The following is a 27984-nucleotide window of genomic DNA, read 5'->3' on the forward strand; positions in this document are numbered from 1 at the left end:
TTTCAATAGGGCTAAATTCTATGTAAGATATAACTCTATAATATATCACAGGCCAAACTAAAGTAGCAATACAGCAATAAAAATAGTCCTTCTCAGAAAGATTATACTATTTGATTATTAATATTGATATATTACTATTATTACTGTGAAAACGACATTTTAATATAGCTGGTCCATTAGCCGGTTCATTTTTCAACTACTTTGTATACTGTTGAGTATAGGCTACTATACAATATGTGTCATAATTTTTAAACTGCTCATATGTTTAGTATGTAAAACCATATATGACTTTAACTGCGATATAGTGGAGTCAAAGGTAAGAACGTATAATATGTCCCTCTGAGATCTAGTGAAGTATGAAGTATTGCATAAAGTGGACATACACAAGTAAGGTGCATTTACTTCAAAACTGTACTGTATATGAGTGCAGTATATGAGTAAATGCATTTACTTCACACTAGCCTACTGTCCACAATGTTTTCATATTTAAACATGACACAAATGAGTAGGCTATATTTGCAAAGTATTTTAAAGTGACTCAATATTTTCAATATAACAAAGACAATATATAATAATTTTCCCAAATTAGGCCCATTCATTTATTTTTACTCTTCCTTATGTTCTGTTTTGAGACAATGAGATATTTTCTTAAGGCTATACTGTTTCATTAATAAAGTCTGATTAATCTTTTACAATATTTGTTACCATTAAATGCATCACTCTCCTATGTAGAATTATGGTTTTGTCTCTTTGATTTGGCTGCTTCATTTTTTGAAGTTTTACAAAAATGTCTTTCAGGACCCTGATTTACAATTTTACTGATCATTAAACATGTGATGACTTGACACACGTGTGTGTGTGTGTGTGTGTGTGTGTGTGTGAGAGAGAGAGAGAGAGAGAGAGAGAGAGAGAGAGAGAGAGAGAGAGAGAGAGAGAGAGGTCCTCCATTCATCATTGATCCACTGCAGGACTGTGTTTCAGGGGGTGTGAATTATGGGCCCCTGTTGTCACCGTGCCTGCTCTGCGTTAGACATTTCACCTCGCCACTGTAAATTTAAAAAAGGGGAATTACATTTTGCTGACTACTGATTTCAAAAGCGTAGCTTGACCAAGTGCAGACAACTGGCCGGTCCCCCTCACAGAAGACTTAATACAGTCCGACCGCAACTGCAGGATTTGGGATTTTGCAAGAGTCTGAACAAGGCTGCCGGGAAAGAAAACGTATTGTGGATCACAGAAAAATCCTAATAGCTTGCTGTTTGCACATTTAGACCACGGACTCTTTCTCTCAAGGGTGAAAAAAAACGCTTTGTAGTTGACTGGGCGTTTTGGACGCGCTCGGTATAAACGGTGATGCTACGGCGACGCGCAGGAGCCGTAGAGGCAAGAGACAGGTGAGGTGCGGCTGAGGAGCTGCTGTTATTTAAGAGAGGCGTTGGATACCGAGAGCCGTGGTATCCATCACCCTTTTCTCCACAGAGAGGAAGAAGAGCGGCCGCAGAGGGCGAGTTGGCACCTGCCACAGCCTCCCCTACCTGGCCATCTGGTGCGGTGAGTGTGCCAAATGGTGGGATTGAGAGATGGATATGTGTGAGGGAGACGGGGCGTGGATGGGATGAACAGGTATATACAGCATGTGCGTAATTTTATTAGCTGCTGCCACCAAACGCGATGCTGCATTATTACTCCTACGGGTGAGCCAATAGATGTCTGTTCTGGCATCGTCTGGACCTTTGTGGACATGAGCTGCTCTTTGTGTCTGCTGCAAGTTTTGTGTGTGTGTGTGTGTGTGTGTATTCATATCTTTGTTGCATATCGCTGCATATCATTGTTCCTTCACATGTTGCATATGATCTCTAGTTCTTTCAGGTAGGTTTGGTTTGAAGTGATGTCTCAGCAAAAAGAGCTGACAATACTTAGACATTATAACACTGCATTGCAAGGACGAGCACGAAGCTTGATTGAAATTCTTATTTAGATCACGACCCGGATCATAGGTCGTGATCTAAATGAGACTTATTGCTCAGAAATGTGATATGTAATCGTTCCCCTGAGTAAATTAATGACGTTTTCTTAATGTTTGCTTAAGGTTTCCTGTTAACCAGACTAAAGGTCAGATGTGATGATTTGGAAGCCATAAAGCCAATTGATTATGTCATTACTTCCTCGCAGCAGAGTGACAGGAGAGGCATGATACTCTTAAGTGCACAGAAAAAAAAATTCTTGTATGTAAAAATCTAAAAGTCCTGATAAAGAAAATTAATAGATATTTGATTAGTGATTTAGACATATCCATGACTTAACATTTTACTTAATATATTTGCTGCCAATAAAGATTCAGAAAATGGGTGAATGCTCAAGTGAATACTCCAAAATATATGATTTCTCTAGTGTCTGGTACACGTACAATAACTTGCCATCTCAATTTTCCCATAACCACACTGCACAGCCACAATCTCCACGGCCCAAGTTAAATGCTCACTCACTGCTGCCCCAGCTATTACTGAAGTGATTTAGTAGTTATATGTAATTTATTGTTTACAGCTTCATCCTTCACGCTAAAAGCCATCAAGTTCCACAGAAGGACGATAACAGCTCACAGCTGCTGCTGTTTATGTTTGTGTTTCTGTGTGAGTGGAAAGGCAGAAAGAGAAGAGACAAAAAAATAATAATAAGAGAAACAGAAACACAGACAGACAGATTGGTTGATAGCAATCTGCCACATAGGCTACAAACTGGATATAGGCAGAGCATGTAAAAGACAGGAAAAGAAATGATAGCAGAGAGCGCAGAGTGAATGAGCGTTGAGGGAGAGGGGCTGCAGACAGAGCGGGTGTGAATGGTCTCCCTGTTATCCCCGCTGCCCACACAGACAGCCATACAGCAGCCGTGTGAGCAGGTGCTAACCCCAGCACACAGCAACCGCAGGGAACAACAGGTGCAGCCACTGTTTCCTTCAGTCTTCCTTTGGAAGGCAGTCTAACACCCGCCCAGCCCAAACATACAGCAATATCAAGGCCTCCTATCACCAAAACACTCACAGCCCATGCCAGGTAATAAGTAGCAAGCAAGGGGAACCAAATGGATAGTTCAATCTACAGCCACCAATATAGCATGCTAAGGCCAGGCTTGAGTAATTCAATTATAAAATTAATTATGCCACAAACAAAGTTTGAACCACTTGAATCTGGCTGCAGGTAAAAGCAATCTAAGAGAGCCTCGGGGTGAGACAACTGCCCACAGGGACATTTAATGAGCTCTATTGATCACATAGGACCCTATTCAATCACACATGCTAAGCCGCAAACAAGGCATCTCAAGCACGGAGAAAAAAATTAGATTGGATTGCAGCATAATACAGCTACCCACAAAGAGACTAAATCAGCAGCAGATTAGTGTGTCGGGGTTGCTAAGGAGCACATTCCTTGAAATGTGTAGAATGACAGTCTGAGATCGTCTGTTTGCGTCTTTCTGTGTGTTAAATAGAGTGAGATGAAACAGACAGAAGATGTTGGAAGGAGAGAGATGTTACCTAACTGCTTCTCTGTTCCTACCGCCAAGAGAATACGTCAAGCAATCGGCGACAAATTGCCTCTCTTTACCTCTGGTACACAGAGAGGAACATTGACTGACTCAAACACTCACACTGGTTTTAACACTGCTGTGCTCTAAGGTACCATTCAATCTGTAGTTTCTTATTTCCACTTCAGACTAATTGTTTTCTTTTTACCAAACCTGGGCTGATTTTAAGCCCAGAACACATGCCAAGCTACCAAAACATTCTTTTTTAAAATAACAGTATGCTTCTTTTCATTTTTGTCACTCACTTCATCCTACACTCACTGCAGATTTCCTTTTTTTCACACAGTCTGGAGATATTTCCCACCCACAGCTGTGCTTATGAAGGATTGTCAGTGTACACTCTTATGTTTAGATGAACTTAAAGTAACTTTCAAAACTTGCTTTATCAACTCCCATCTGTCCTAAATGTAACCACCCTCTCAGCTTTACAAAGCAGACCGGATTATTCACTAATCTGATCATAAAATAAAGCAAAGCTGTGCATATGTATCCACAGATTGGAAGTAAGAAATGCTTATTTTCCTCAAAAGCAGCCAGATACAGTTTCTTTTAGGTTCCGGCTTCACACAGAGCGCAGTATTTATCTGGTGGCAGGGTTTGGTGGGATTCTTTAAAACACAATCAACACTTGAAAAGGGTGTTGAAGTCTGTAGACCTCAGGGCAGTAAGATCCGAAGGACCTAGCTTGGGCGGGCATCTGCTGGGCGACCTGTTCTAGTGGGGTCCTCAGTGTGAACCTCAGGGAGTCATTCTGCAGGATTAAAAGGGCAGAGGGTCAGGAGTCACGCAGGCATACTTTCTTTACTTGTCAGAAACTAGCTGTTATCCTCAGACAGGTATTTAAATTAAACTCCCTTATGCAAAATATTTTCTGGGATGATGTAAGAGGCTTTCAGATAAATCCTCCAGATGTTTGAAGAGGGAAAGGAGCAAGTTAATGGGTACCACACAAGCACAGGAGCTTTACATATATGGCAAACTTTGCTGTAAATCGTCCATGGTGCAATAAACTTCACACTGTGCATGATAAATTATGTTCAAGTGTACAAGTTGGTAGGACCATGTGGATGTGGTTACTGCATCGGCCACATATACTGTGTAAAAATGCCCTGCAGTTGTTTTCAATGTAGAAATCCCTCATACACTTTACAGTGACCATGTATCCTCACTTTTATGACTACCTGTCTTCACTGATTACCCCCCTGAGGTGCAGCCTCTTTTTTATGCATCCCTGTGCACATTATGTGGTCTCTGCACATGCTATAACGCGCTAACATGTGTGTTAAGTTTTCAGTGTATTATTCTGTCCTCTCTATCATCTTAACAACTCCCCCAATGCTCCCAATCATAATGGTCAGGTAGATAATAGCACATGTATGATCTGTTCAAGGGTGCAAGTTTAGGAGGCACCTATGCATATTTTCATGTGTGTGTTGTAGTGTACTGTATCTGTGTGTCTCTCAAAATGAACCATCTCTTTGCATGCAGCTGCTCATCCCGTTTAACTGCCTGGCAATTTGGTTGTGAGTGATATCACACCTGTTTCAACTTAGAAAGATAGAGGTAGTCTAATCTCTTACCTTCTGTGATCTCATTTACATCCCAAAATTGCAAAGTGTGAAAATGACAATCCACTTCACACTTCCACTGAAGCACTCACACGTACGCACATCTACAGGCCCACACGAACAAAATAAGCAAATAAGCAAGTAACCTTTTCTCAAATGCCACTGCCAAGGCACTTGACTTTTTACATCTTTGCACAAAATGAATGGAGGCATATATATATATTTCTTGGAAGCTTCGTCTATCTTCTCATATTTTGCTGCTTTTGTTGTCCAACAAATTCAGCGAGCACCTAAGCCAAAGGCAGGCTTTAGTTATGGCAGCTTAGCCAGAGGGATTTGGAAGACTTTTTTATTAGGAGATAAAGGCACATCCGAGTCTTTTGTCTCCCAGCTACTCAAGATGGTTTTGTAGCCTGATGAAGCTTTGTTGTGGCTAATCTTTCTCTCTCCTTCATCCTGTCCTCTCCCACACCCATCCCTTCTTCACACAAATACAACTTTTCTCTTTTAATTATGGCTTTTCATCTGGGGCCCAGTCACAACTGAGGGGAGAGGAGCAAAGCATAGCAGAAACACAATTATACCTGCGAGGAGGAGAGAAGGCTCCCAGGGGAGGCGTCGTCTCCGTGTATAGGTGTGTACGCTATAGGTGTAGTTTCTACGTGCGCAGGCATCCGTGTGTGTGTTCACATGTCAATCCACAAGCAGGTTCTGTGGCATTTTGATATCTGTTGTGTATGGACCACCTATTGTGAGCTGTGATCCTCTTAGCGGGCTTCTGCCAAAAGAGCTATATTTACCCTTACGGGTGATCACAGCACACAAAGAACAACATGTCGAGAATATGAGCTACCTCTCAGCCTGCGCCTCCTTTTACACTGGCATATGAGAAGCCACTAACAGAGTATGAGATATGTGGTAATGGCTGCCACGTTGAGACATTAGCACAGCCTATTTAGCATAGTCTTTGTTGAAGTAGAAAAAAAGAAAGGCAACGAGATGTTGGGCTGTGGTCAGTGAATCATATAAGACAAACAATATAAAAGAATAACTGATATTTTTGGTTGGGATCTCAATTTATTTTCCAATTTTAAAGCAAAAAGATGATTTCTCTTTGTGCTGAAAATCACAAAGGGTATAGCCTAAGACGTGGTTAAGCAAAAGAAATGATGTTTGTTCCCTAGAGACAGATGTCATGGACTACCTTGTACAGTACAAAGTGCACCATTAACACTGTGTGCGTGTGACAAAACAGAATAATAACAGCATGAAAACAAGTCCAAGTCGTTTTCAATTCAATTCATTCGACGCTGTTGTGTTATTAGGCTGCATCTTCATTGCCGTTGTACGTGGCTGGTGTGTGTTTGTGTGTGTGTGTGTGTGTGTGTGTGTGTATTCCACTCTGTGCTCATAGTGTGTGTTTGAGTGTGTGCACTGCATACTTATGTGCTCGCCTCTAGCTCAGAGCTGTGCAGTGAATGTATATGTGCTTACTGCAGTCAAACTCTGGTTAGTAACGTTTGCCCTTGCTGCAGCTTTGTACAGCGCTGTAAATGTACGTGCGTGTGTGTACGTGTGTGTGTGTGTGTGTGTGTGTGTGTGTGTGTGTGTGTGTGAGTGAGTGTGTGTGCGCATGTGTGTGTGTGTTATGTTTTCATGTGTGTTTCTCTCAGTGCAGAACCAGATGTATACACATTACCTGTTTTCACAGCTCAGATTTAGCTATTTGTGAGTGTTTGATTGCTTTGTCCCTACATTTATGAGCTGTGTGTTTATCACACATGTCCATTATCCATAAATTGATAACTCACTGCATCCAAAGACCACTGTGTGTCTGTCACTAGCAGCAATTTGGCTTTAGGCAAAAGGCCTGATTGGAGAAGAAGTCTAAGGGGAGATGGAGCTCTCTCTGGCTAGACTCCAGCTCTGTCCATCCTATTTTAATTACCTATGGCATCCACCCAGGGGAATATCTCTCTCCCTTTCTGCCTTGTATCTTCTCTCCTCTCTTTCCCTTCATATCTCCTCTCTCTCTCTCTCTCTCTCTCTCTCTTTCTGCTACCATCTTTTCTTTTCATCCCCCTCTTTCATTGCTCTTTTGCTATCAGTAGTTCTCTCATCTTTCTCTCTTCTTTTTTTTTTCCATTCATTCACGCACACACATAACCTAATAGCACATAGCTGCGTCAAAGGCGTATGCAGAGGTAACCTTTGCATTAGCATATAAATGACCCTGTAGATTGAATAGTATTTTAGGATATTTAACAGCAAAAGACAGATTCCCTTAACTCTGATTAGACCTGCTCTGAGGAGACAGGCAGCCACTTGAGGGAATATCGCCTCCACCTCGATAAGATAAAGACTTGACACAGTGATTCCACAGCTGAAGAGAGCGTGATTGTGTGTGTGTGTGTGTGTATGTGTGTGTGTGTGTGTTTGTGTGTGTGTGTGCACAGGCTCTCTTTTGTGTTTGTATATGAGTACATGTGAACAGGTTTGTGAATCTGAATAAATATCCATGTGTTCTTTTCTCTTCACTCCAACCTGTTCTACTGGTGTTGCCACCTGTTATGGGAGATATTTAATACCACAAATAATTATTCCCACAACAGCCATTTTGAACTTGCAGCAAATTCTGGCACCCCAGCTGGCAATACAGCTAATTCAGAAAATTGTAGTCAGAAAATTGTTGACTTGACCGATATTAACTGAACTAATCTTAAAAGTACTATGTATTAAATGAACAGGGTAGTTTGTAAGCCACCAGCAAATACTGATATAGCCTAGTGTCCCAACTATAACCCTCTTTAGATCCATGTGTTTGTCATACATTTTTGCAATTGAGTGGCCAACAGCCCAACTGAATGGTGAAACCATGTGACTGTGTGTTAATATGCTGTTCCTCTAAGGTTGTTAATTACTGGTTTCCAAAAGTTCTGACTTTATTGAAGTGAATGAAAAATTCCCAACTTCTATCTTGAATAAAAAGTCAGAATATTTTTTTTAATTACGTTTTAGTCTCAATTACTAATTGTGTTTTTTGTGTGCTTTTTTGTGTGTTGGGGTTATTTGTTTTGAGTTTTTTCACTTATTTTCTGATCTCTTGTTTTATTCATCAATGTGATTTAAAATTGTTGTTAGGTTAGTTGTAGCAACCACGTTATGGAAGCTAATGGGCAATAAAAATAAAGAATAAAGCAGCAATCCCAAATCCAAGCTTCCAAGCATCCCTATGAGTGACGTCAGAGATGTTTATTTTATGGAATCAGTGGAAAATAAGTGTGGAATCGGTGAAATGTGCGAAAATATTTTCAGCTATTTTGTGTAAAGTCCATCTTGACACATAAAAAGCTATAGCTGGATTGTACTGTTTTCGTCCCACAACCAGAGAGTGAAGTCTGGTATCCGCTAAGTAATCATACAATAAAGTCATAAAGAGTCATACAATACTTGTCTGAACTTTTACCACCATATTAGTTAAGATGGAATCACAAAAAATACTTTGCCGTGATCAGAAAGAACATTCCGGTTTCTCTCACAGTTACATTTTCCTGAATGTCCTTTCCATTTTCAATGAACACACGTTTTAAGTCTGTTAATGAAGCTATATTGCTTGTAGGGTGGATTACTGGAGTGTGAAGGTGACCCACTTCTCCCAGTTTAGCCCATGTGTGTGTTTCTACCCTCAGGCCACCTCGGTTTATTCAGGGCTTTAACCTGCATACTGTCCTCAAGGAGAAAAGAATCCTTCACACGCTCTCCTCATTTGTAAGACGCCTTGTCTTACAAATGAGGAGAGCGTGTGAAGGATTCTTTTTCAGCAGAGTGTTCATGTTGATAAATAACGTATATTTTAAATCTGACTCTAACTTTCTTGATCCATCTGAGTTTGTGTATGTTATTGTACATCAACTGGTCATAATAATCCCAGAGAGAGGAGGCCTCAGAACTTGTTCCTACCTTTGTTTGGTACGAGTGAAGCTTGTCCCAAATTGGGTTATTTTAACATGTTGTTATTTTTGTCCAAAATGAAGTTTGTGGTGTCACAGCTCACCTTGTGTCCATTCATGTTGTGCTCTTTAATGATTCAAAATGCTTTGACAGAAACACAGAACAAGAACAATGCAGCTAGCTCATTAAGGCTAATAGATTCAGCTGGAAATCCAATGAAAAAACAACATTTTCTAAGGGAATGTGGGCTAAATGCATTGTTTCCTGACTATTTTCCATTTTTGATCATTGATTTCAAATGAGCCATCTTGCCAATGTGTGGATAATGTGAAGATAAAATGCTTCCAACTCCCCCATCCCCCTCCTTGCTGAGAGAGTGGGTACCCCCACCTCCTTATATCTATGTACATACACACTCATATCAATGTACATGTATTTGGGTTACTACTTAAGTATATGCATCAGTGTATGTGTGTGTGCAGGCGTGTATGCTCGTACATATGTATGCATGTATGTGTTACAGGGCGAACCCACCTCCCCTTGCTTTTACATCTACTGCAACAGAACATCTCTGCCTTGCTTTGCTATTGGTTGCTACGGTAACAAAGGCACAGAGTGGAGTGGCTGCAGCAGCTAAACAGAGAGCGAGAGACGAAGGGAAAGACATAGAGAGAGAGAGAGAGAGAGAGGGGGAAAGATTTTGCCTGTATACCTAATCACAACCACAGATTCAACGCAACGCATCAGAAAACACAGTTCAGTGACAAATGAAATGTCAGCACCAACGGAGAGATGTGTTTAGACTTCACTCCTCCAGGTTCTGTCACACACACACACATCAGAGGTTTAATTAATGGTGGTAGTAGTGTAGTTGGGCGCAGCACAGGTCATGGCTCGAACGTCTTAACAACAGTGCTTGCAGCATCAGTGGGTAGGTGCCTTAAGAGGGAGTGCTGAGGCCTTTTGTATTTATGCCTCAGTATTTTCCTGTCAGTTAATGCTCCTTGGTATGTAAAGGAATGGTGCTCTTTATACTGTCTCTGTTTAGCAGGATGAAAGTATATTGATCTTGTTCAGCAGCTTTAATAGTTGAGATGCCTTGTGCAAATATGAGCATCCCCACTATACACTAAAGGCCAGGTATTAACTAGACAATCATTAAATATATATCATTCACATATTGTTGACACATCGCATTAGAAGTGAGGGCCTTATAGAAATTCCCAGCATGCTGCTTATCTCCTGTCATTCCGGTCAGATCAGTTATTGTAGGTAAACGAGCGCACACTGGAGAGAAAGACTTTATGAAATGGAGCTGAGTCCCAGCCGATGAGGACAAAACATATGGACAAACTGATACGAGGTGAAAGCAGGTGATTATGCTTCTTCAGGTGACCTGCTGATTGGTTAATGATGTGAGTGTTAGCAGGTGATTCGCTAATGGGTTGCCTGATGAGGCTAGATTACACTGTGTGGCTGTCGCCGTCATTACATGCATCCCATGATAACCGTGTCAGTGTCACACCATTTAATCCTATCACACCAACATGATCTGACACAAATAACATATCACCTTTTCTTCTTTCCACTTGAACGGCTCGCTTCCCTTGATTTTCAGATACTTATGCTGTCACCAGCGGTCTGTTTTTATAGCTTGATGAGCTGGAAGTCTATAGGGAGCAATATCTCTCTTCCTCTTTTTTTTTTGGCTTTTTCTCAGACCATCTCTGCCTTTTACCCTTCATCTCTCTCTTCTGTCTTCTCAGTGCATCATGGAAAAATTGGAACAGAATCAGAAAGCACTGCCCCAAAACCGTTTTTGTAGCCCTGAGCATTAAAAATACTGCCTTTGTCATGACGCTAGCCAGCAACTCTCTCTCTAGTATGCTGGTCTTGGCCCAGATCTGATGGTTTATCTTGTGGATCAATAACCTTGATCAATACACACTCTAATGAGGAGGCTTTATCAATGATTGGCCGCAGGGTTTTAGTATGTTGCATGTGCAGCCGCTGCTAGAAAGTGTGTGTGTGTGTGTGTAAGAGAGAGGAAGAGAGGGTGAGGAAGGAAACAGGGATGCCCAGCGTTAATGTGACAAAGCTAGTCCATAACATATGATGCCTAATCTCACTGGAACACACGCTTCATTTAATTCCATCTTAATTCCGACCCTCCATCCTTTCAATCCATTCAAGGCAACAGAATTTAATTTTGGGTTTAAGCATCAAATTTGGATCCCCCTCATGAAATAGCTGTAATGAAATGATGCTGACCCTAAACCACACTCTAGCCCAGGAAATCCCAATGGAGAGTCAGATGAAACACCCCACGCTCCCCCCCAGGCCTCCTCCAATGCATGAGGAGAAAGCTTAGAAAGCATTCTCGCATCAATTTGTTCTGACATGCAAACTGTGTAGCTCACCCACAGGCATAATGAGTAAATACATAGAAAAACTTCTATATTCAAACGTGTGTTTGATGGTGTGGTTGTCACAAATTATATCTGGTAGTAACTTATGTGCTGCAGTGTTATTCCACCGTCTAATGACATGATGTTGACCCTAAACCACACTCAGTCAGTTCTAGTCCAGGGAATCCCAACAGAGAGTCAGATGAAACACCCCCCCCCAACCCCCACCCCACACCTCCTCAGACCTCCTCCAATGCATGAGGAAAAGGCTTAGAGATGTCAAACCTGCAATCTCTGGGATAGAATTTTATTTGAAGAGGCCCCCAGAGTATAGTCAGCAGCCCACATCGCCTCACTGATGTCTTCAAACAGCTTGTCACTCAAACCCGTGCACAGTCTGAAGTGTTGGCAACACAGGTGAATGTACTTATGTATAAGAGAGTGTGTGTGTGTGTTTCATCTGAGTACATCTGTGTGTGTTTGTGTATGTGTGTGTGTATGTGTGTATGTGTGTGTGTGTGTGTGTGTGTGTGCGCTTCAAATAGCAGTTGTCATCATCACCTTAGCAACTAACACCTCACTACCTGGTGTTCTATCTCTGAAAACAGTCGTAGGGTTTTTATCTGGGAACAGACAAGCTGAGAGATAGAAAGGAGGAGAAATGAAGGGAGGGAGGGAGACGGAGGATGAAAGGAAATAAGAATTGAGGGGGGTTGAGGGGGGGAAACATGGAACATGGCATTCAGGTTGATTTGAAGAGAACAGCATTCACATCTTTTCTTCCATTTCTCACCTTTTCATTTGTGTTTCATCGAACTTAACAGTTTGAAAGATTTTAACAGCGCTCGCAGCAACCAGAGACAAAGGCCCAAGTACTCCGCCCTTTTTTGGCTCTCCCCATTTGTCTCATCTCTTCCCTTTCAAAGCATTCTCATATCAAAGACGGTTCATTCTGACACACAAGCTGTGTAGCTCACCCACAGGCATATTGAGTAAATGCATAGAAACGCTTCTATATTCAAACATGTGTTTGATGGTGCGGCTGTCACAATTTATGTGGTAGTAACTTCTGTGCAGCAGTGTTATGGTTTTATTGGTGGCTGATGTAGAGCAACGGGGGTTTCTTTTTGACTGTTTGACCCCTTTACGTGTGTACATGTACGTCCTAGCATGGCTGCAGGGATGGCGATGGTTTGGTTTATGACAAAATACTTGCAAAAGTGATGACTTTCCCATCATCCTCAGCTGTACTTTGTGCTTAGACATTATACCTGCTTAACATCAGCATGTTAGCAGATTTCTTTAATCAACTTCTTTCAAGCACTCTTTCTCATTGCATGTGTACTTGGCCTCACAGAGCCACTAGAGTAGCTGTGTTCATTTAGTCTTGTTGTGTATGTGTGTTTGTGTGTGCAGATGTATCCTAAACAGTATTGTGGCCTCTTAACTTTTTAAAGTCCAAAATCAGTGCCTCCCCTTTTCCTTTCCCATGATTTAAAGTGCTCTTGACATTTTAACCTTTAAAAGACATTGTCCAGCTTACCCCAGTCTTCCTTTTTATCTGTTCTTTTTCTGCTCTGATATATAAAGACCAGATCCTCTTTCGTGGCTAATTACCTATAATATAGCCACCATATGTCCCTATAGAAACACAATTAGTGAAAGGAACATTACCACCTAAAGTGGCTTTGTAAACCTGTGAATGTTTTGTCTCTTGGTGTGTTTTATGGCTGTGAGAGTCCCTTTCAGTTCAGACTGTTTGACAATGGAGTGACATTTCTGACAATAGATCCCCATTATGCCGCTAAGCAGACAATAGAAACACATTAGCTCCCTGCTGAAGCCAGGTTGGTGGCAGCATTCACCCTAGTGCACTTCTGACCCTGTTCTCACACACACATACACACACATTTGCAGACCTGTTGGTCAATTCCTGAGAATCTGTCAAAATGTCAACACACACACACACTTACACAAACATATATAGTACACAACAATGAAATTTTTCTCTCTTCTCTCTCTTTGTTAACAGTGCATGTGTTCTGCTGCCATGGCGACCATGGCTCCTCCTCTCACATTTCTTCTCCTGCTGCTTCAACTGGCTGATGGCTCATTCCCAGAGGAACCCAGTCCACTCAGCTACGTCCCCGTAGAGGGTATGTGTGTGTGTGTGTGTGTGTGTGTGTGTGTGTATGTGTGTGTGTGTGTGTGTGTGTGTGTGTGTGTGTGTGTGTGTGTGTGTGTGTGTGTGTGTGTGTGTGTGTGTGTGTGTGTGTATGTGCAGCATTGATGAATGGCTCCACGAAGGATGTGGAAATCAGTGGTCAAGGGTCAGAGCCTTGGTGTGGAGCTGCTTCAGAGCTACACAGATAAATAAAGAGACTTCACCCCGTCTCTCTATGGCAGCATAGCAGAAAGAAAAATGATCGTAAAGAAAGAAAGAGGGAAAGAGATGGAGAGAGAGAAAAAAGGAGAGAGACAGAAAGATAGAAAAACAATTGTCATAGATGTTGAGAGACATGGGAAGATGAAAAAGTATAAGACAATTGGGTTGGATGGGGCGATACAGATGACAAGAGAGGGGGCTGAGGGTGGAAGAGAGAAGAGGAGGGGATAGGTGGAGATGCATCATTCCGTCCTCTCTCCCTCCCCTGCAGTCAAGGACAATGAGACGTTTTCCCAATCTGTCTCCTGATGATGAGGGCTCCCCGTGGAGACTGTTGTTCTCCTCTTTGAAACTTTCTCACAGTCTCTTACTGTCACTTCCTTTCTGCACCTCATATGTTCTCTCTCATTTATCTGAAATGTAGGGAGGAGATGCCTTTTTCCGCACTAAAATAACAACAATGATCACAGACAGTTTTTCTCATTATAGAGCTGCATACATCAACAGCAGTGGAAGCACTAAGAGGATAAAACCATTTCTGTGTGCTGTACCTGCTAACAAATTTGTCTCCCGTCCATTATCTTTGTTTTCTGAAATAAAAGCATCAGGAATGAGTGAAGACACTATAAAAGTGAAGGTTAGGAAAGATGCTTTATGGCCTGCCTGAGTTCTCTGGATAAATATAGATGGGAAAAGTACTTTCTCTGTCCTCAACTGTCAAAGCCTCCTTGAGCAAGGCACTTCATTTCTTGCTTGTTTTAGTCAACATTTCACTCTCTCTCTCTCTCTCTGCGCCTGTTCGTGTGTGTGTGTGTGTGTGTGTGTGTGTGTGTGTGTGTGTGTGTGTGTGTGTGTGTGTTCATGTCAGTGGTGAGGAGGTATCCAGTGTTCTTGGGCAGAGCTCATCGTTCAGCTCAGAGACAGGAGCTGCACATCCAGACAGTCCTCCAAGTCAACCGCACACTCTACATAGGAGCCAGGTAACCAACGGCAACCGCCTCCAACTGTGTGTTACTGACGTGTTCACATTAATATCCTTTTGCTTTCATTTGATGCCACAGCTTCCATCTGCTGTCACTCTGTGGAGGACATTTGCAGTTTGTTCTAGTGAGGATGTATTAAATCTTGCTGTTAAATGTGAAGGGAAATCTGTTTCATATTAGTCGTATACATGATACAAAATAAGTGCTGCCTTACAAAAGTGGTAGGCAAATAAGCTAAAATATTTAGGTTTTCACTTTCAGAGTTTATATCAAAACATTTACATCATCTTTAATACATCTGCTGTATAAAACAATGTAAATACAAGGCTCATGTAAACCCCCAATAAAAATAAACTAGTAACATCTAATACTGCCCCCCCATGAGGAGAGAGGCAAGCAAACCCAGACGACTGTGCCTCGCCCTGCTGTGGGCAGTTTGAACAGCACATGGTGCTGAAATGAAGTCTAATAAACTTACCAAATGACTACCACAAATAAATAATATATTTCGCCTCATTTAAATGAAAAAATGTAACCTTTAAATTCACACAGTTTTAATTTGATGGCTTTGACCAGAACAGATTTGTGTCACAAAAACACAAACAGGTGGCAGTCTAACAGAAGTGGTGTGCCGATAACAATTTTTTCTCTAAGGCAACAACAATAACATTCAACCATTAATGAAGCAAGCGACTGTTTATCGTGTGTGGATAACCTACCAATTACATCTCTGGTCTCATAGTGCAACACAGAACATACATTCACATATATGTGTCATTTTTATGCCAAATGATTATTTTTCATTTTCACCAATTAACATGAGCACCCATTGAACAATGAAAAAGAAACCTGCCTTACACGTTGTTTATGTTGTTATTACATGGGACTGATTTTGTATGTGTTTGTGTGTTTTGTAGAGATGACTTGTACAGAGTGGAGCTGGATAACATGGCAGGTGATGAGATGTTCTACAGCAAGGTAGGACTCATCTTATTGCACACTTACAAAACCAAACACATAGTAATGATTGATAATGTACATGTACACACATAATACACATTTGGTCAGTTCTGACTGTGGTTCGTCCCTTTGACAGAAACGGACATGGGAATCCAACAAAAACGACATCCGAGTGTGCCGGATGAAGGGCAAACATGAGGTATTGTGTTTGTACACAACACACTGAGATCCACTCTTACATGCATCAACACCGTCTACACTATCACACGCATGGACAGACGCAACAGCTGCTAGAGAAACCTTATTTCCCCTTGGGTGCGCCTGCATGCTGTTTTTACACAAATTTGATCTTGTTGATGATACGGAATCAGCACATCACATAATCGTGCAAGCTCAGTGAAACATTACCCTCGCCAAAAGATGTCCATGGAGCTTGAAAGTCATCTTCTTGCACACCTGCATTGTGCCAATTTTCCTCATATATCTCATTCATAGCCCCTGGGAAAGACAAAAAAGTGGAACAACGATGCATGTATATAAAGTGATAGTTGACAGTGTTCTGAGATATGAGGGGAATGTGATCAAATATAGAAAAGACAAAGATTTGATGGGATGGTAGCCTGGTTGACAGGCTGTAACTTAAAATATAAGTTTATTGTATAAATGTAGCTGTGCCAGCGGCAAAATCCAATCTGGGCAGAACTTGTGGAAAAATAAAAAGAAGCAACGGGAAACATTATAGAGCAAACTGAGCAGAGAGAGTGACACAGCCTCAGGGAGGAAACAGTAATTGAAATCAGTTGAGGAAGGGAGGTATAGGTAGGGATGTGTGTAGGCGGAGGAGAACTGGGGAAGAAACACGTAACCAGGATAGGGGGGGACAACAAAAGGAAAAAAGATGTGTTCCCTCCAAGAACACTGATGAAAGAGGAAAAGATGTCAGAACAAAAAAAGGAATTAAAGCTTTGATAAAAGAGGAACAAAGACAGGACGTAGGGAATATGGAGCAATGATGAGAGAGTGAGAGGAAGAAGACAGGTGAACTGTGTTAGTAAAAGCCTGCTAACTCAGAAGAAGAGATCAAATTATGAATCTCAGGGTAACAGGCACTATTGATGCTGCTGTGAATCATCTGACATACAGTAGTACAGTTATTAGATGAGTTCTGATGCTGTACAGACCCACCGCATCTGTAAATAAGTGTGAAACATCAACCAACTGAGGTTACAGTACAACAGTACAAGAATAGACCTTTTTCATAGTTTGAAGTGTCATAACAGGAAAAGCACAGGTGGAACTAATAAGGATGAGCCTGTCCCAGTTATGTGTGCCAGACAGAAACTGGAAACTGAAAATGACCTGAAACACCTGAATGGAATGCAACATTTATTAAAGTTATTAAAGACATAGTTTGGCATTTTGGAAAATATAGTATTTACTTTCTTGGCGAGAGTTAGATGAGAAGATTGATACCACTCTCACATTTGTATGGTAAATATGTAACGACAGCCTGTAGTTGTTAGCTTAGCTTAGCACAAAGTCTGGAATCAAGGGGAAACCGCTAGCCTGGCTCTGTCCAAAGGTACAGTAACAACATCTGCATGCCAGCATTTCTAAACCTTACTAATTAACATGTTGCACCTGTTTAATCTGTACAGAAAATGAAGTGTAAAAACATCATTTCACAGTTTTACAGACGTTATACAGATGTTTTATGTGCCAGACTATTTCTTGGCTGGGAGCATTGACTTCCTTGAGTCTCTGCTAGTTGCCTGTGTCTCTGCTAGTTATCTGCTGTATAATGAAACAAACAAGATTTAATGTGTTAATTAGAGACTTTTAGAGGTGTGGGTAGGCAGATTTTGTGCTCACAGATATGAGAGAGGTATTAATCATCTCATCTAACTCTCTGCAAGAAAGCGAATAAGTGTATTTTCCAAAAATGTCAAACTAATCTTCTAACAAGTCAAACCATCGATAGTAATCACTATTACAATGTCACAATAAGAACATTATTCATCAATATATTATCAGAAAGAAAAATCCACAAACATTTTTTCCTTACTGATTATAATTTGAACTAACATTTTGCCAGAATCAATGCTAACACTAATTAGCCCCTGCAGTTCAAACATTGGAATACTATTAGTTGATTAGCACGATTCAATACCAAGTATGAGCACTGTTTTATTTGGCAAACAATAAAATGATGTGCAAATCAAAATTATACAAAGTACTTAGATGTCTCACTAATTTTGTCACACCTACAGTAAGCTAGTAACACTTGGCAAGCATCACTGAACATCAGCAAGAATCAACATTTGACAAACTGATCACCTGACTGACAGGAATTTAACTTCTGATGAACAAATCTTGAGCCATGTTTAAATCAAATTATTATACAGGTTTATTCCAGTCTAATCTTTCATTTTGTGCCACTGCATGCACGTCATGTCATCTGACAACGCTGTAAAATATTGTCACAATCACAACAAGACTGAAGGGCTAACCTGTGTCATCAAGTCTCAGATTCCCTGATAGCAGCTTTAAATTTCAGCTCAATCAGCACCCTCCACTTTGAAGATAGCTATAAAGTCCCCATCCTATTGTTCAACCAGATGGAGCGTGGTGGAGGGTGTTATTTCCTCTAAGGATTGTTTTAAGCTACATTCCTCATACTTCACACTGGCAGTCTTTTTGCTCTGACTGGTAGTTTTGAGATTAGCTTTGGTTCAAAACTCGTTTTTTTTATGTTGCTTCGTACCTTGTGATTTTCTCCTCCTCTCTTAATTGTTTACTTTTGTGTTTTTTTCTACAGGGAGAGTGCCGTAATTTCATCAAGGTTCTTCTCAGCCAGCATGGTGGCCTGTTTGTCTGTGGAACAAACGCCTTCAACCCACTGTGTGCCAATTACACTGTTAGTACCCATCTATCTGTCAGCTGGTCGTTCTGTGTGTATCTGCCAGTTTTCTTATCTATATATGTTCTTCCTGTTGCAGAGAGACACTCTAGAAATGGTGGGAGAGCCTGTCAGTGGGATGGCACGCTGCCCATATGATCCACGGCATGCCAATGTGGCTTTATTTGCAGGTAGCATCTCGAGTTTGCACACTAAAGCTGAAAAATTCAGAGTTTCTAGCAGACATCAAACTTAGTTTTCAGCTCCAGACATTGGCAAGTCTGTGCCCTTGTGTTTACCTTTACAAATGATTTATAGTCAGACCTGTAAGCTGCATTGCTTGTTTAGTTTTAATCTTCTTGACCTTGTGCTATCTCTGCATCTGTATCTTCCCCTTCTTCTTCTTCTTAATCTCCTCCTCTCTCGCTCTCAGATGGAAGTCTCTTTACCGGTACTGTGACAGACTTCCTGGCCATCGATGCGGTGATCTATCGTAGCCTTAGCGACAGCCCTGCCCTCCGCACAGTCAAACACGACTCCAAATGGTTCAGAGGTACTTTTAGAAACAGACCCTCGAGAGCCAGACACCATCAATAGACAATCAGGAAGCAAATAACAGAAACCATCACCATTATCTTCAATAGTTTACGAAAAGAAAATTAAGGTTGTTTTTTTCATGAGGTACTCATAGTTGAATAAGATGGTTTTCAGGGACTAAATGTAAGTTTTATTCTGGGAAAACCAGACATGATTAGACCCACATGTAATAGATTTACTAAAAGTGGAACGCGCCCAGACAGAGTGATGTATTGAGGTTAGTTGGACTCTACAGATTCAGGGTTTTAACAAGCCTTCGATTTAACAGTCGAGCCTGTTCTCCGTGGAGGAAAAACAAGCCCGAACAGCAGGTCAAAGCCAGAACAGAGCTGGATGAATAAATAATAAATAATGTGTATCCTCTTGTCCATGATGATAAATTAAACAGGACATGAATATTCAATGAGCGAGTCGGTGGACAGCAGCAGTCCATGTTGATGTGACTGTTATTACAGCGCCATGTCAGGGGCTGCGGAGCGTTACGTTTGGCCCCAGGCGCAGCGTTGCTGCTGTTCTGTAGTGTCATTGTGTGAATGTGTGTGTTTGTCTAACAGTGTTTTTCTCATATTATTTTCCAGAGCCCTACTTTGTGAGCGCCATGGAGTGGGGGCCTCATATTTATTTCTTCTTCAGAGAGATGGCCATGGAGTTTCATCATCTAGAGAAGGTTTTTTTCTTTTCTTTCTTTCATTCTTTTTGCTTCTTTTACTATACTATTTTTCTCTTTTATTATACTTTGCTCCTGTTATTCCAGGTGATGGTGTCCCGTGTGGCTCGTGTGTGTAAAGCAGACCTGGGTGGCTCTCAGCGCGTCCTTGAGAAACAGTGGACCACATTTCTGAAGGCTCGGCTCAACTGCTCCGTCCCTGGAGACTCACATTTCTATTTCAACCTCTTACACGCCACAAGCAACATCATCCACATGCAAGGACGAGACGTCATCCTGGGTCTCTTCTCCACACCGCCAAACAGGTTCAAAGACGTACACAATGTGCACACAAACAAGCTCAAACATATTTTTTTCCCCCCATCACTTTTTTTTCTTTCCTCTGTCTCTGGTAGCATCCCTGGCTCTGCGGTGTGTGTGTTTGACATGCAGCAGCTCGCTCATGTCTTCGAGGGCCGGTTTAAAGAGCAGAAATCCCCAGAGTCTATTTGGACTCCAGTCCCGGATGAAGCAGTGCCTAAACCGAGGTATTGTTATGCAAAGTGTATGTGAGCAGAACTTTGGCAGAATACTGCAGTGCTGCTGCCCTGAGCATCTGTCTCACATATACTGTACTCTACTTACTCCCTCGATATAAGCTCCAGCTGTCAATCACAAAGCAACTTCACTCCCATTCAGCAAATATTCTAATGCAGCATACAGCAGCCAAAAAAAGAACTCCTCTGGCTCTTTTCTTCTTCCTCTCTCTGGAATCCTATCTCTCCTTCTCATATCTATCCTCTATGCTTCCTTATTCTATCTATTCATCATGCCGTGTTTTCTCATTCTCTGTTTCTTCCTCGGCTTCTGTCTATAGACCAGGAGGATGTGCAGTCCAGGGATCCAGATTTAGCTCCTCTACCACGCTACCGGATGAGGTGCTGAACTTTGTGAAGACCCACCCGCTAATGGACGAGACAGTTCCACTACTGGGGCACAGACCCTGGGTGGTCAAAACTATGGGACGGTACGCAGATTTACATCTTGCATCAGCGTATAGGTCAGATAGGAAATATATTTTATTGATCTACTTTGAGTAAATGTGGTTTCATGTTCCATCTGTCTATGTAGGTACCAGTTGACATCCATGGTGGTGGACACAGAAGCTGGTCCTCATAAGAACCGCACAGTATTGTTCCTCGGCTCGACCCGAGGGACCATCCTCAAGTTCCTTATGGTTCCCAATGGAGATTCTGCCTCCCACAGCAGTGTGTTCCTGGAAGAGGTGGAGGGGTTCAACCCAGAGAAGTAAGAAGGATAAAAGCGATTTTTGTCCTTATCTCTAATAGATTATAACTCCTGGTCTTTGTCTTTCCTTATGCTTCCTTATTTTAAATAGTTAACATTTAAGTGCAGCTTATAAGCATATTCAGTTCTTTATTTGACCTTATGAATTATAGGTATACAGTTTTTGTATGATTAAAGAGCCTGACTTAATGATTAAGAAAAGTAGTGTTAGTGTTAGTTTTTAGTTTTTTTATTTGACTTCAGAAAGATCAGAGAAAACCACATTCCTATTTCCATCTATAGATCATCTGTTGAAATTGTTGATAGTTTTAGATTTCTTGGCATACACATCTCAGACACCCTCACATGGTCTCTCAACATCAATTGCATCAACCACAGAAAGCACAGCAGAGACTGTACTTCCTGAGGCATCTAAAGTGGTTTGGTATGAGCACCAAAACTCTTTTGAACTTTTATTGCTGTACAGTTGAGAGTGTCCTGACAGGCTGTGTCATAGTTTGGTTTGGCAGGCTTACTGCTTAGGACTGCAGACTGCTACAAAGACAGCAGAACTACCACAACTTAATAACATTTACACCACCAAAAGGAAAGCCCAAAACGTCATCATGGACACCAGCCACCTCGCCCATGTTCTGTTCTCGCTCCCTAAAAAATGTTACCAGAGCATCAAATCACACACCACCCTTCTCAGTAAGAGCTTCTTTCCACAGGAAGTCAGTTTCTGACACACCCATATGCACCTCACACTATTATTATCATCTACTGTACATTGTGTTTATAATGTATACATATGAATGTACTGTGTATTTAGTCTATGTAGGTCTGTAGTGGGTTTTTTTTGTTTGTTTGTTTTTTTTTGCTGTTTTGAGAATGATGTGTCCTTTGTGTTAAGACACAGAGAGCCAGAGCACAAGTATCTTGTTGTATTTTTATATACATGATGCTAAAGATGAACTTGAACTAGAACTTTCTGAATAATATATTGATGATTTAATGTGACCAAACCTTTCAGGGCACCAGAAAACACTATTAACTTAGATATAAGTATTGTCTTGTGTTAGTAGTCCATGTATTGCAGTAACCCTGACAACCAGTTTGGGATTCATGATTCCAATTCTGTGTTATGAGCCATTTGCTTTACATTTGGATCATTGATCGTGCCTTTAAATTTGCTGTTGGGAGTGTGTGCTTCATCTGCCAGACTGTGCTGTAGTGTCTATTGATACAAAGATTTCTTTAAGCAGATCAAGAGGGTGAAATCATTGTTTGTTTGTTATTTCTTTCTTTTTGTTGTTGTTGCTGAAAAAAGTTGAATGGCAAAAAGCTTAAACTTGACAATGATTTTGAGTTGTTTTTTTTCCATTGTCCATCCACTGACATTTAACTTAAAAATACTGATATTATTTATTCTTACTGCACAGCTCTGGCTCTGAACAGTGTCCATTGTGACTATTTGTATGATGGTTAAGGGCACAGGGCTGTCTGTCTTGAAGCACCAACACATTAGGCCTTTGACCCTGTCACAGATTTATTTGACGCCATCCCCCCGCTGGCTCCTTACCCTCTCTGTCTCACTGACTCCAGGTGTGGAGAGGATTCTCCTCAGGCTCGTCAGCTCTTGTCCTTGTCGTTGGACCGGGTCAGCCACACTTTGCTGCTGGCTTTCTCTTCCTGTCTGGTCCGCGTTCCCACATCTCGCTGCCACCTTCACTCCCGCTGCATGAAGTAAGTTTGTCTATGAGAGCATTTCTCTTTCCCTTATTGCTTCTTTGGCTGATAATTAGGTCACTTTAAATGTAGTAGTGGCTATTAGCCAGGGCACAACTTACTGGCAAACTTTTGGTTTGTCTCGCTTCCAACAGAATATCTTGCAATTCTGCTGTTGTGTCAATCAGCAGATAGATGGCAGTTGTGTTTGTTGAACTGCAGCTAGCTTATTTGCTTTAATATTTATTTTGGGAGTATTTGTTTTCCTGGGAAACTGACACAGACCTCACAATCATTTTGATCTGAGTTTATATTAAAAGAGATGATTCATCATGAATACCAAGAAGGCATTTGTTTATTACTGCACATATAGTGAAGATCTATTGAACCTGATTCCCAGCCATTTATCAGACTTGGATATGGGAAACTGCAACGACTCGATTAAAGTATGTATGACTGCTGTGTACCAATTTAAATGCCAGATGAGTATTTTAGAATTATATTAAAAGCACATTAATCTCCTTTCTGACCTATTAATCAATAGGGACACATTCTGCATTATAGGTAATAATGGCCCACTATACCTTACAAGGCACCTTGTGTAGCCAGGCAGCTAGACAGCAAGCTTCCCATGGAGAATTACAGTTATGAGGTCAATACTCAGCATTTCTTAACTTTTTTTTAAATTTTCATTGCTATGTGTGTGTGTGTGTGTGTGTGTGTGTGTGTGTGTGTGTGTGTGTGTGTGTGTGTGTGTGTGTGTGTGTGTGTCTGTGTGTGTCTGTGTGTGTCTGTGTGTGTGTACATGCAGGAGCTGTCTCGCCTCCAGGGACCCATACTGTGGCTGGACCAGAGGCAGCACCTGCTCCTTCCTGAGACCAGGCACACGGTAAGGAGAACGCACATACACACCAGCATGTGAACAGTTCACCTGCCAGTAAACTTAATTATGTAAGCATCCACCCTGTTGACGTATCCTGGCAGGAATGTTATAAAATGCAATTCTGCTTCATTTGTACTTAAACAGTGCACAATTGTGCCAATGATCAGACTCTGCTGAGGTTCCTGCAGCACAGGTTTCTCTCTCCATCTGTTGTTTGTAGCCATTTCAATTAGAAAGTAATGCTATAAAATAATTGCCTGCTTTTTTGTTCAGATCATTAAATAATCCCCATGAATATGTAAATGGTAATATTATGTTTATTTTATTGGTATATTTATTTCATTGTATTTATTTTAATTTTGTAAACTAATTAAGCCAATTTTGACATTTGGGTGTTCTGTATGATTTATGCTATTAACTGAAGGTTTTTACTAAATACTAACAATTAGAATAATTTCAAATTCTTATTTATAATTGTGTATCGCTATTAACAACAGAAGTCACATAACATACTTGAATTGGTGTCAAAGTTAAATATTGTACCGAGTATTACAATTTGTACTACCAGCTCCTGTCACCACCTGTATTGACTGACCTCTGACCTCTGACCTCCCTGAGGACAGGCACGGAAAAAAAAAAAATCAATGATGACATCAATAGTGTATCCCATTACACTGGATGACACACGAATATGCGCCATATCAATTCAATCGATTCCTTTCAGCAAATGTGCCCATTCATGTTCAATTTTCTATGCAAAAGTGAGCATGTTCATTTTTAAAAAAAACTTTATTTTTACATTGATCACTTATTTTCAGTCACACACAGTGTCATTTTTTTCCCCTAATTGTTATGTTAGACTGCAGATATTCATCCTTTACACACACCTACAGTATGAGAGATCTCATGACTGTATATAGTGAATTTGCGGCATTCTCACATGTCTCTATGGAAGAAATATGTGAAATATATATCATGTGTGATCTCTCTGTGCCTGCAGGCTCCCTTTTCAACAAGATGTGGAATATGGAAACACCACCTCCCATCTAGGAGACTGTGATGGTAGGTTGCAGCACTATGACATGGATGCTGTTGGCTGTGTGCTATGGACTGAGGGCAGTCTCCGCCTAGTGGCTCAATCCCTCATTACACCGATCTACTTGTCACTGAACATTGTGTTCTGAATAAAAACAGTAATACTATAAAGTGAGAGTATATTGATGACAATTTTTTTTAAATAATTTAGCATATTTTAATTATCTGAGGTGTAATGGGATTTCCTCACCAGCTCAGCAAGATCCATTCAACCTTGATATTAGCAACTGAGTGTTTTGGTATCTTTGTCAGAGCTGAATCAGGTGGGAGTAGAACTGAGATTTTTGTTTCAACCACACTTCCGACTGGTCAAAACGCTCCCAGTGTGAGACAGTTTAATTAGGGAGGATGTGAAAGAGGTGTAACTGCTGGAAGGCAATACAAGACTGCAGGTTGTAAAATGCAAAAAAATCCTCCTGCTTATGAGGCTTTGTTCTTTCAAAGCTGAAAATCTCTGAGGGGAGTGACCGAGGGTAGCCAGCAAGCAAGCTGGAAATAGCTCAGCATAAAATACTGATGTCACTTCTGTTGAAAGGCTCAGATGTCGCTACAGCGGCGCCCGAGAGGGCCTCTTTGAACCTTGCTCTGAAATTCTCAAACTCGGTGGAAACCAGAAAATGTCATCTCCATTTCAGGAAACTTTTTTTTTTTTTAAGTGTTTTTCCTGTTTTAGACCAGTTTCACAGTCGTTTGGTTAAATCTACATTTTCAAAAGACAACAGAAAAAAAGTGCACAGCTGGTTCCAAGTTCTCATCACACTCATTTGTTTTAAACTGATATATAGGCTTCTAGTTTTGATCCATCTCTCAGAAACTAATAGGACTAGAAGTTAGTGGTGCCAGGCTGCAGACCTGACAGACTCTAATCTGAGCACTGAAAGCACAGGAGAGGCCGAGCCAGAGACAGGCATGTGCTGCTGTGTCTGCAGATGGGAGTGATTAAAGCTGGGTGGAAACACTGAGGTAATGGTATGCTGCATGGAGAGACTCTCTGACCGGGCTGCAAAATGGAAAGTGTGAGGAGAGGAGAGGAGAGGAGAGGAAAAGAGAGGAGAGGAGAGGAGAAAAGGGGAGTCAGCTGCTGCGGTCTAAGCTGTGCTGATGACAAGTGCAGGCCTCTCTGAACCTGGAGCCTGTAGAGCCTCAAGGCCAGACTGGAGAGAAGCTCCTTTTAAACATAATCATAGCAGAAAACAATTTTATAATGCTGAATGTTATAATCACCAATTATCAGTGTTATTGTAGCTATTGATTTATTATGATACATTATGTGTTGTGAGGGGAGAAGCACTAAATAGAAGCAGCAGAATAGCACCATATGTAATGATAATAATTTTAAACTGCAACCCCTGTGGACAGACATTGAGAGATGATGTCCACTGTACTTTTCTACTAAATGTCATCTTCGTAATTGTATCTCTTAATCTTCAGGAATTCTGCAGCAGAGTCTGCTGATTGAACCGGAGAGTCTGGTCTCCCTCAACCTGCTGGTGGCGTCTGCAGTCTCGGCATTCACCATCGGGGCAGCGCTCTCTGGCCTTGCGGTCTGCTGGATCATGGCCCACAAGCCCGCCAACCGCCGGCATGGCAACACCCCCCAGTCCTCTATCCAGCGGCGTGAAAGGGGCCTGCTGAGTAACGGTGGCGGGATGGGAGGCTCGGTGCTCAGCGTGACACGGCAGGGAGGTGGAGAGCGCCCCTGTTCTCAGGGTGGGGAGACCCTGTTTGTCATGCCCAATGGCTGGGTGAAGTCAGGAGAGCTCGACCCCGGTTTCCTACCCACCCCGGAGCACACACCCCAGCAGAAACGCAGAGGCCTACGACTGTCAGACTCCAACTCCGGGGGATGGGACACAAGCCAGACCTACCTGGGGGGAGGCTCTGTGGGTCTGGGTTCACCCTGTCGTATGCCCCCCTCCGTCTACCTGACCACCAGACTGTTTCCACAGGGGGGAGGTGGGAGACACAGTGGCGAATGCCGGGGGAGTGACACACCACGCCAGCACTATGTCTGCTTGAGCAAGCAAGAAAAAGGAGGGAAGGGGACACCCAAAGTCCCACTCAGGAAATCTGCAGGAGAGTATGTATACCCCATGACCCCCCAGGACTCGCCTGAGCGTCGGAGGGTGGTCTCAGCTCCCAGCGCGCCCATGGAATATGGTGAGCCACTGCCTTTGCGCTGGCCAGCCCCGGAAGGATACATCCTCAGCAGCCATGGCATGGTCCCCGTCCCCCTGCCACCACCCTCCATGCCCGCTCCCAGTGGTCAGGCGTACGTGTCCCAGCAACACACCCCCGGGCTGACCAGGGCTCTGCTGAGAGGGGCCCTGGAGCGAGGGGAGCTGGGCGAGCTGGTGGATCTGAGCCAGCTGATGAGTAAGAAGAACTGCAGTGACAGGACTCAGACTGGCCAGTGACTGTTGAGGAAATGAAGGGGACGGGTGTCTTTCCATGTCCAGAGCTCTCTGTTTTATTTGCATAGATCTCTCTTCCCTCTTTCTTCCTTTCTCTGTCCATTCCCTCTCCTTAAGTCTTTATTTCATTGTCATTCAACCCCTCTGATCTTCTCTGTCTCTCAGGCAACCCCCACCCCCCACCCCACCCCCCACACCCCCTCACCCTATGGTGAGTCTCTCATTATGATTGGCTGCTGGGTCTGCCACTCATATCCTGGCTCACACTAATTGGTCAGATGGACTGAGGTTGTTGCTGTGTCTGCATTGCAGAGTTGCCTCTCTCTCCTGCTACTCCGCGACAGCAGGAAGAGGGAGGAGAGGGGATGGAGAGGAAAGAAAGAAAGAGAGGAAGCAGAACGGGGGAGCAGAGAGGATGTGGACAGAGACAAAGATGGACATGGCACTTAGAGGCTGCCTTCCCTGTGCAGATTAACTGAGGCTGCAGAGCCAGTCAAACACTACTATAGGAGCGGGATGCTTTTTTCCCTCATGGATAACATTAACAAGACTGCCACTCATCTGTTTTCCACTATATTACCTGTTGGTCTGATTGCC

General features: G+C 42.1%; 1 protein-coding gene across 1 annotated transcript; it reads left to right on the forward strand.

Annotated features, from left to right (window-relative positions):
* Positions 1–1607: 1607 nt before the first annotated feature.
* On the forward strand, positions 1608–27567 carry LOC121909483 (semaphorin-6B-like). Its single transcript, XM_042430034.1, has 17 exons — positions 1608–1623; positions 13542–13665; positions 14764–14875; positions 15796–15856; positions 15975–16037; positions 18657–18755; positions 18838–18928; positions 19171–19290; positions 19913–20001; positions 20089–20306; positions 20397–20528; positions 20858–21007; positions 21112–21288; positions 22873–23013; positions 23807–23884; positions 24879–24940; positions 26405–27567. Exons 2-17 carry the CDS (start codon positions 13545–13547, stop codon positions 27388–27390), a joined length of 2700 nt encoding a protein of 899 aa, XP_042285968.1. The 5' UTR covers positions 1608–1623; positions 13542–13544; the 3' UTR covers positions 27391–27567.
* Positions 27568–27984: the final 417 nt, after the last annotated feature.

This window comes from Thunnus maccoyii, chromosome 12, assembly GCF_910596095.1.
Source record: "Thunnus maccoyii chromosome 12, fThuMac1.1, whole genome shotgun sequence".
In the NCBI taxonomy this organism is placed as follows: Eukaryota; Metazoa; Chordata; class Actinopteri; order Scombriformes; family Scombridae; genus Thunnus; species Thunnus maccoyii.

What these genes read in the sequence shown, in the direction of transcription:
- LOC121909483 (XM_042430034.1), top strand. Translation starts at nt 13,545, where the DNA reads ATGTGTTCTGCTGCCATGGCGACCATGGCTCCTCCTCTCACATTTCTT. An exon ending in AGTTTCATCATCTAGAGAAG is followed by an intron (nt 20,002 to 20,088) that starts GTTTTTTTCTTT and finishes CTGTTATTCCAG; the next exon opens with GTGATGGTGTCCCGTGTGGC. An exon ending in GTGGTCAAAACTATGGGACG is followed by an intron (nt 21,008 to 21,111) that starts GTACGCAGATTT and finishes CTGTCTATGTAG; the next exon opens with GTACCAGTTGACATCCATGG.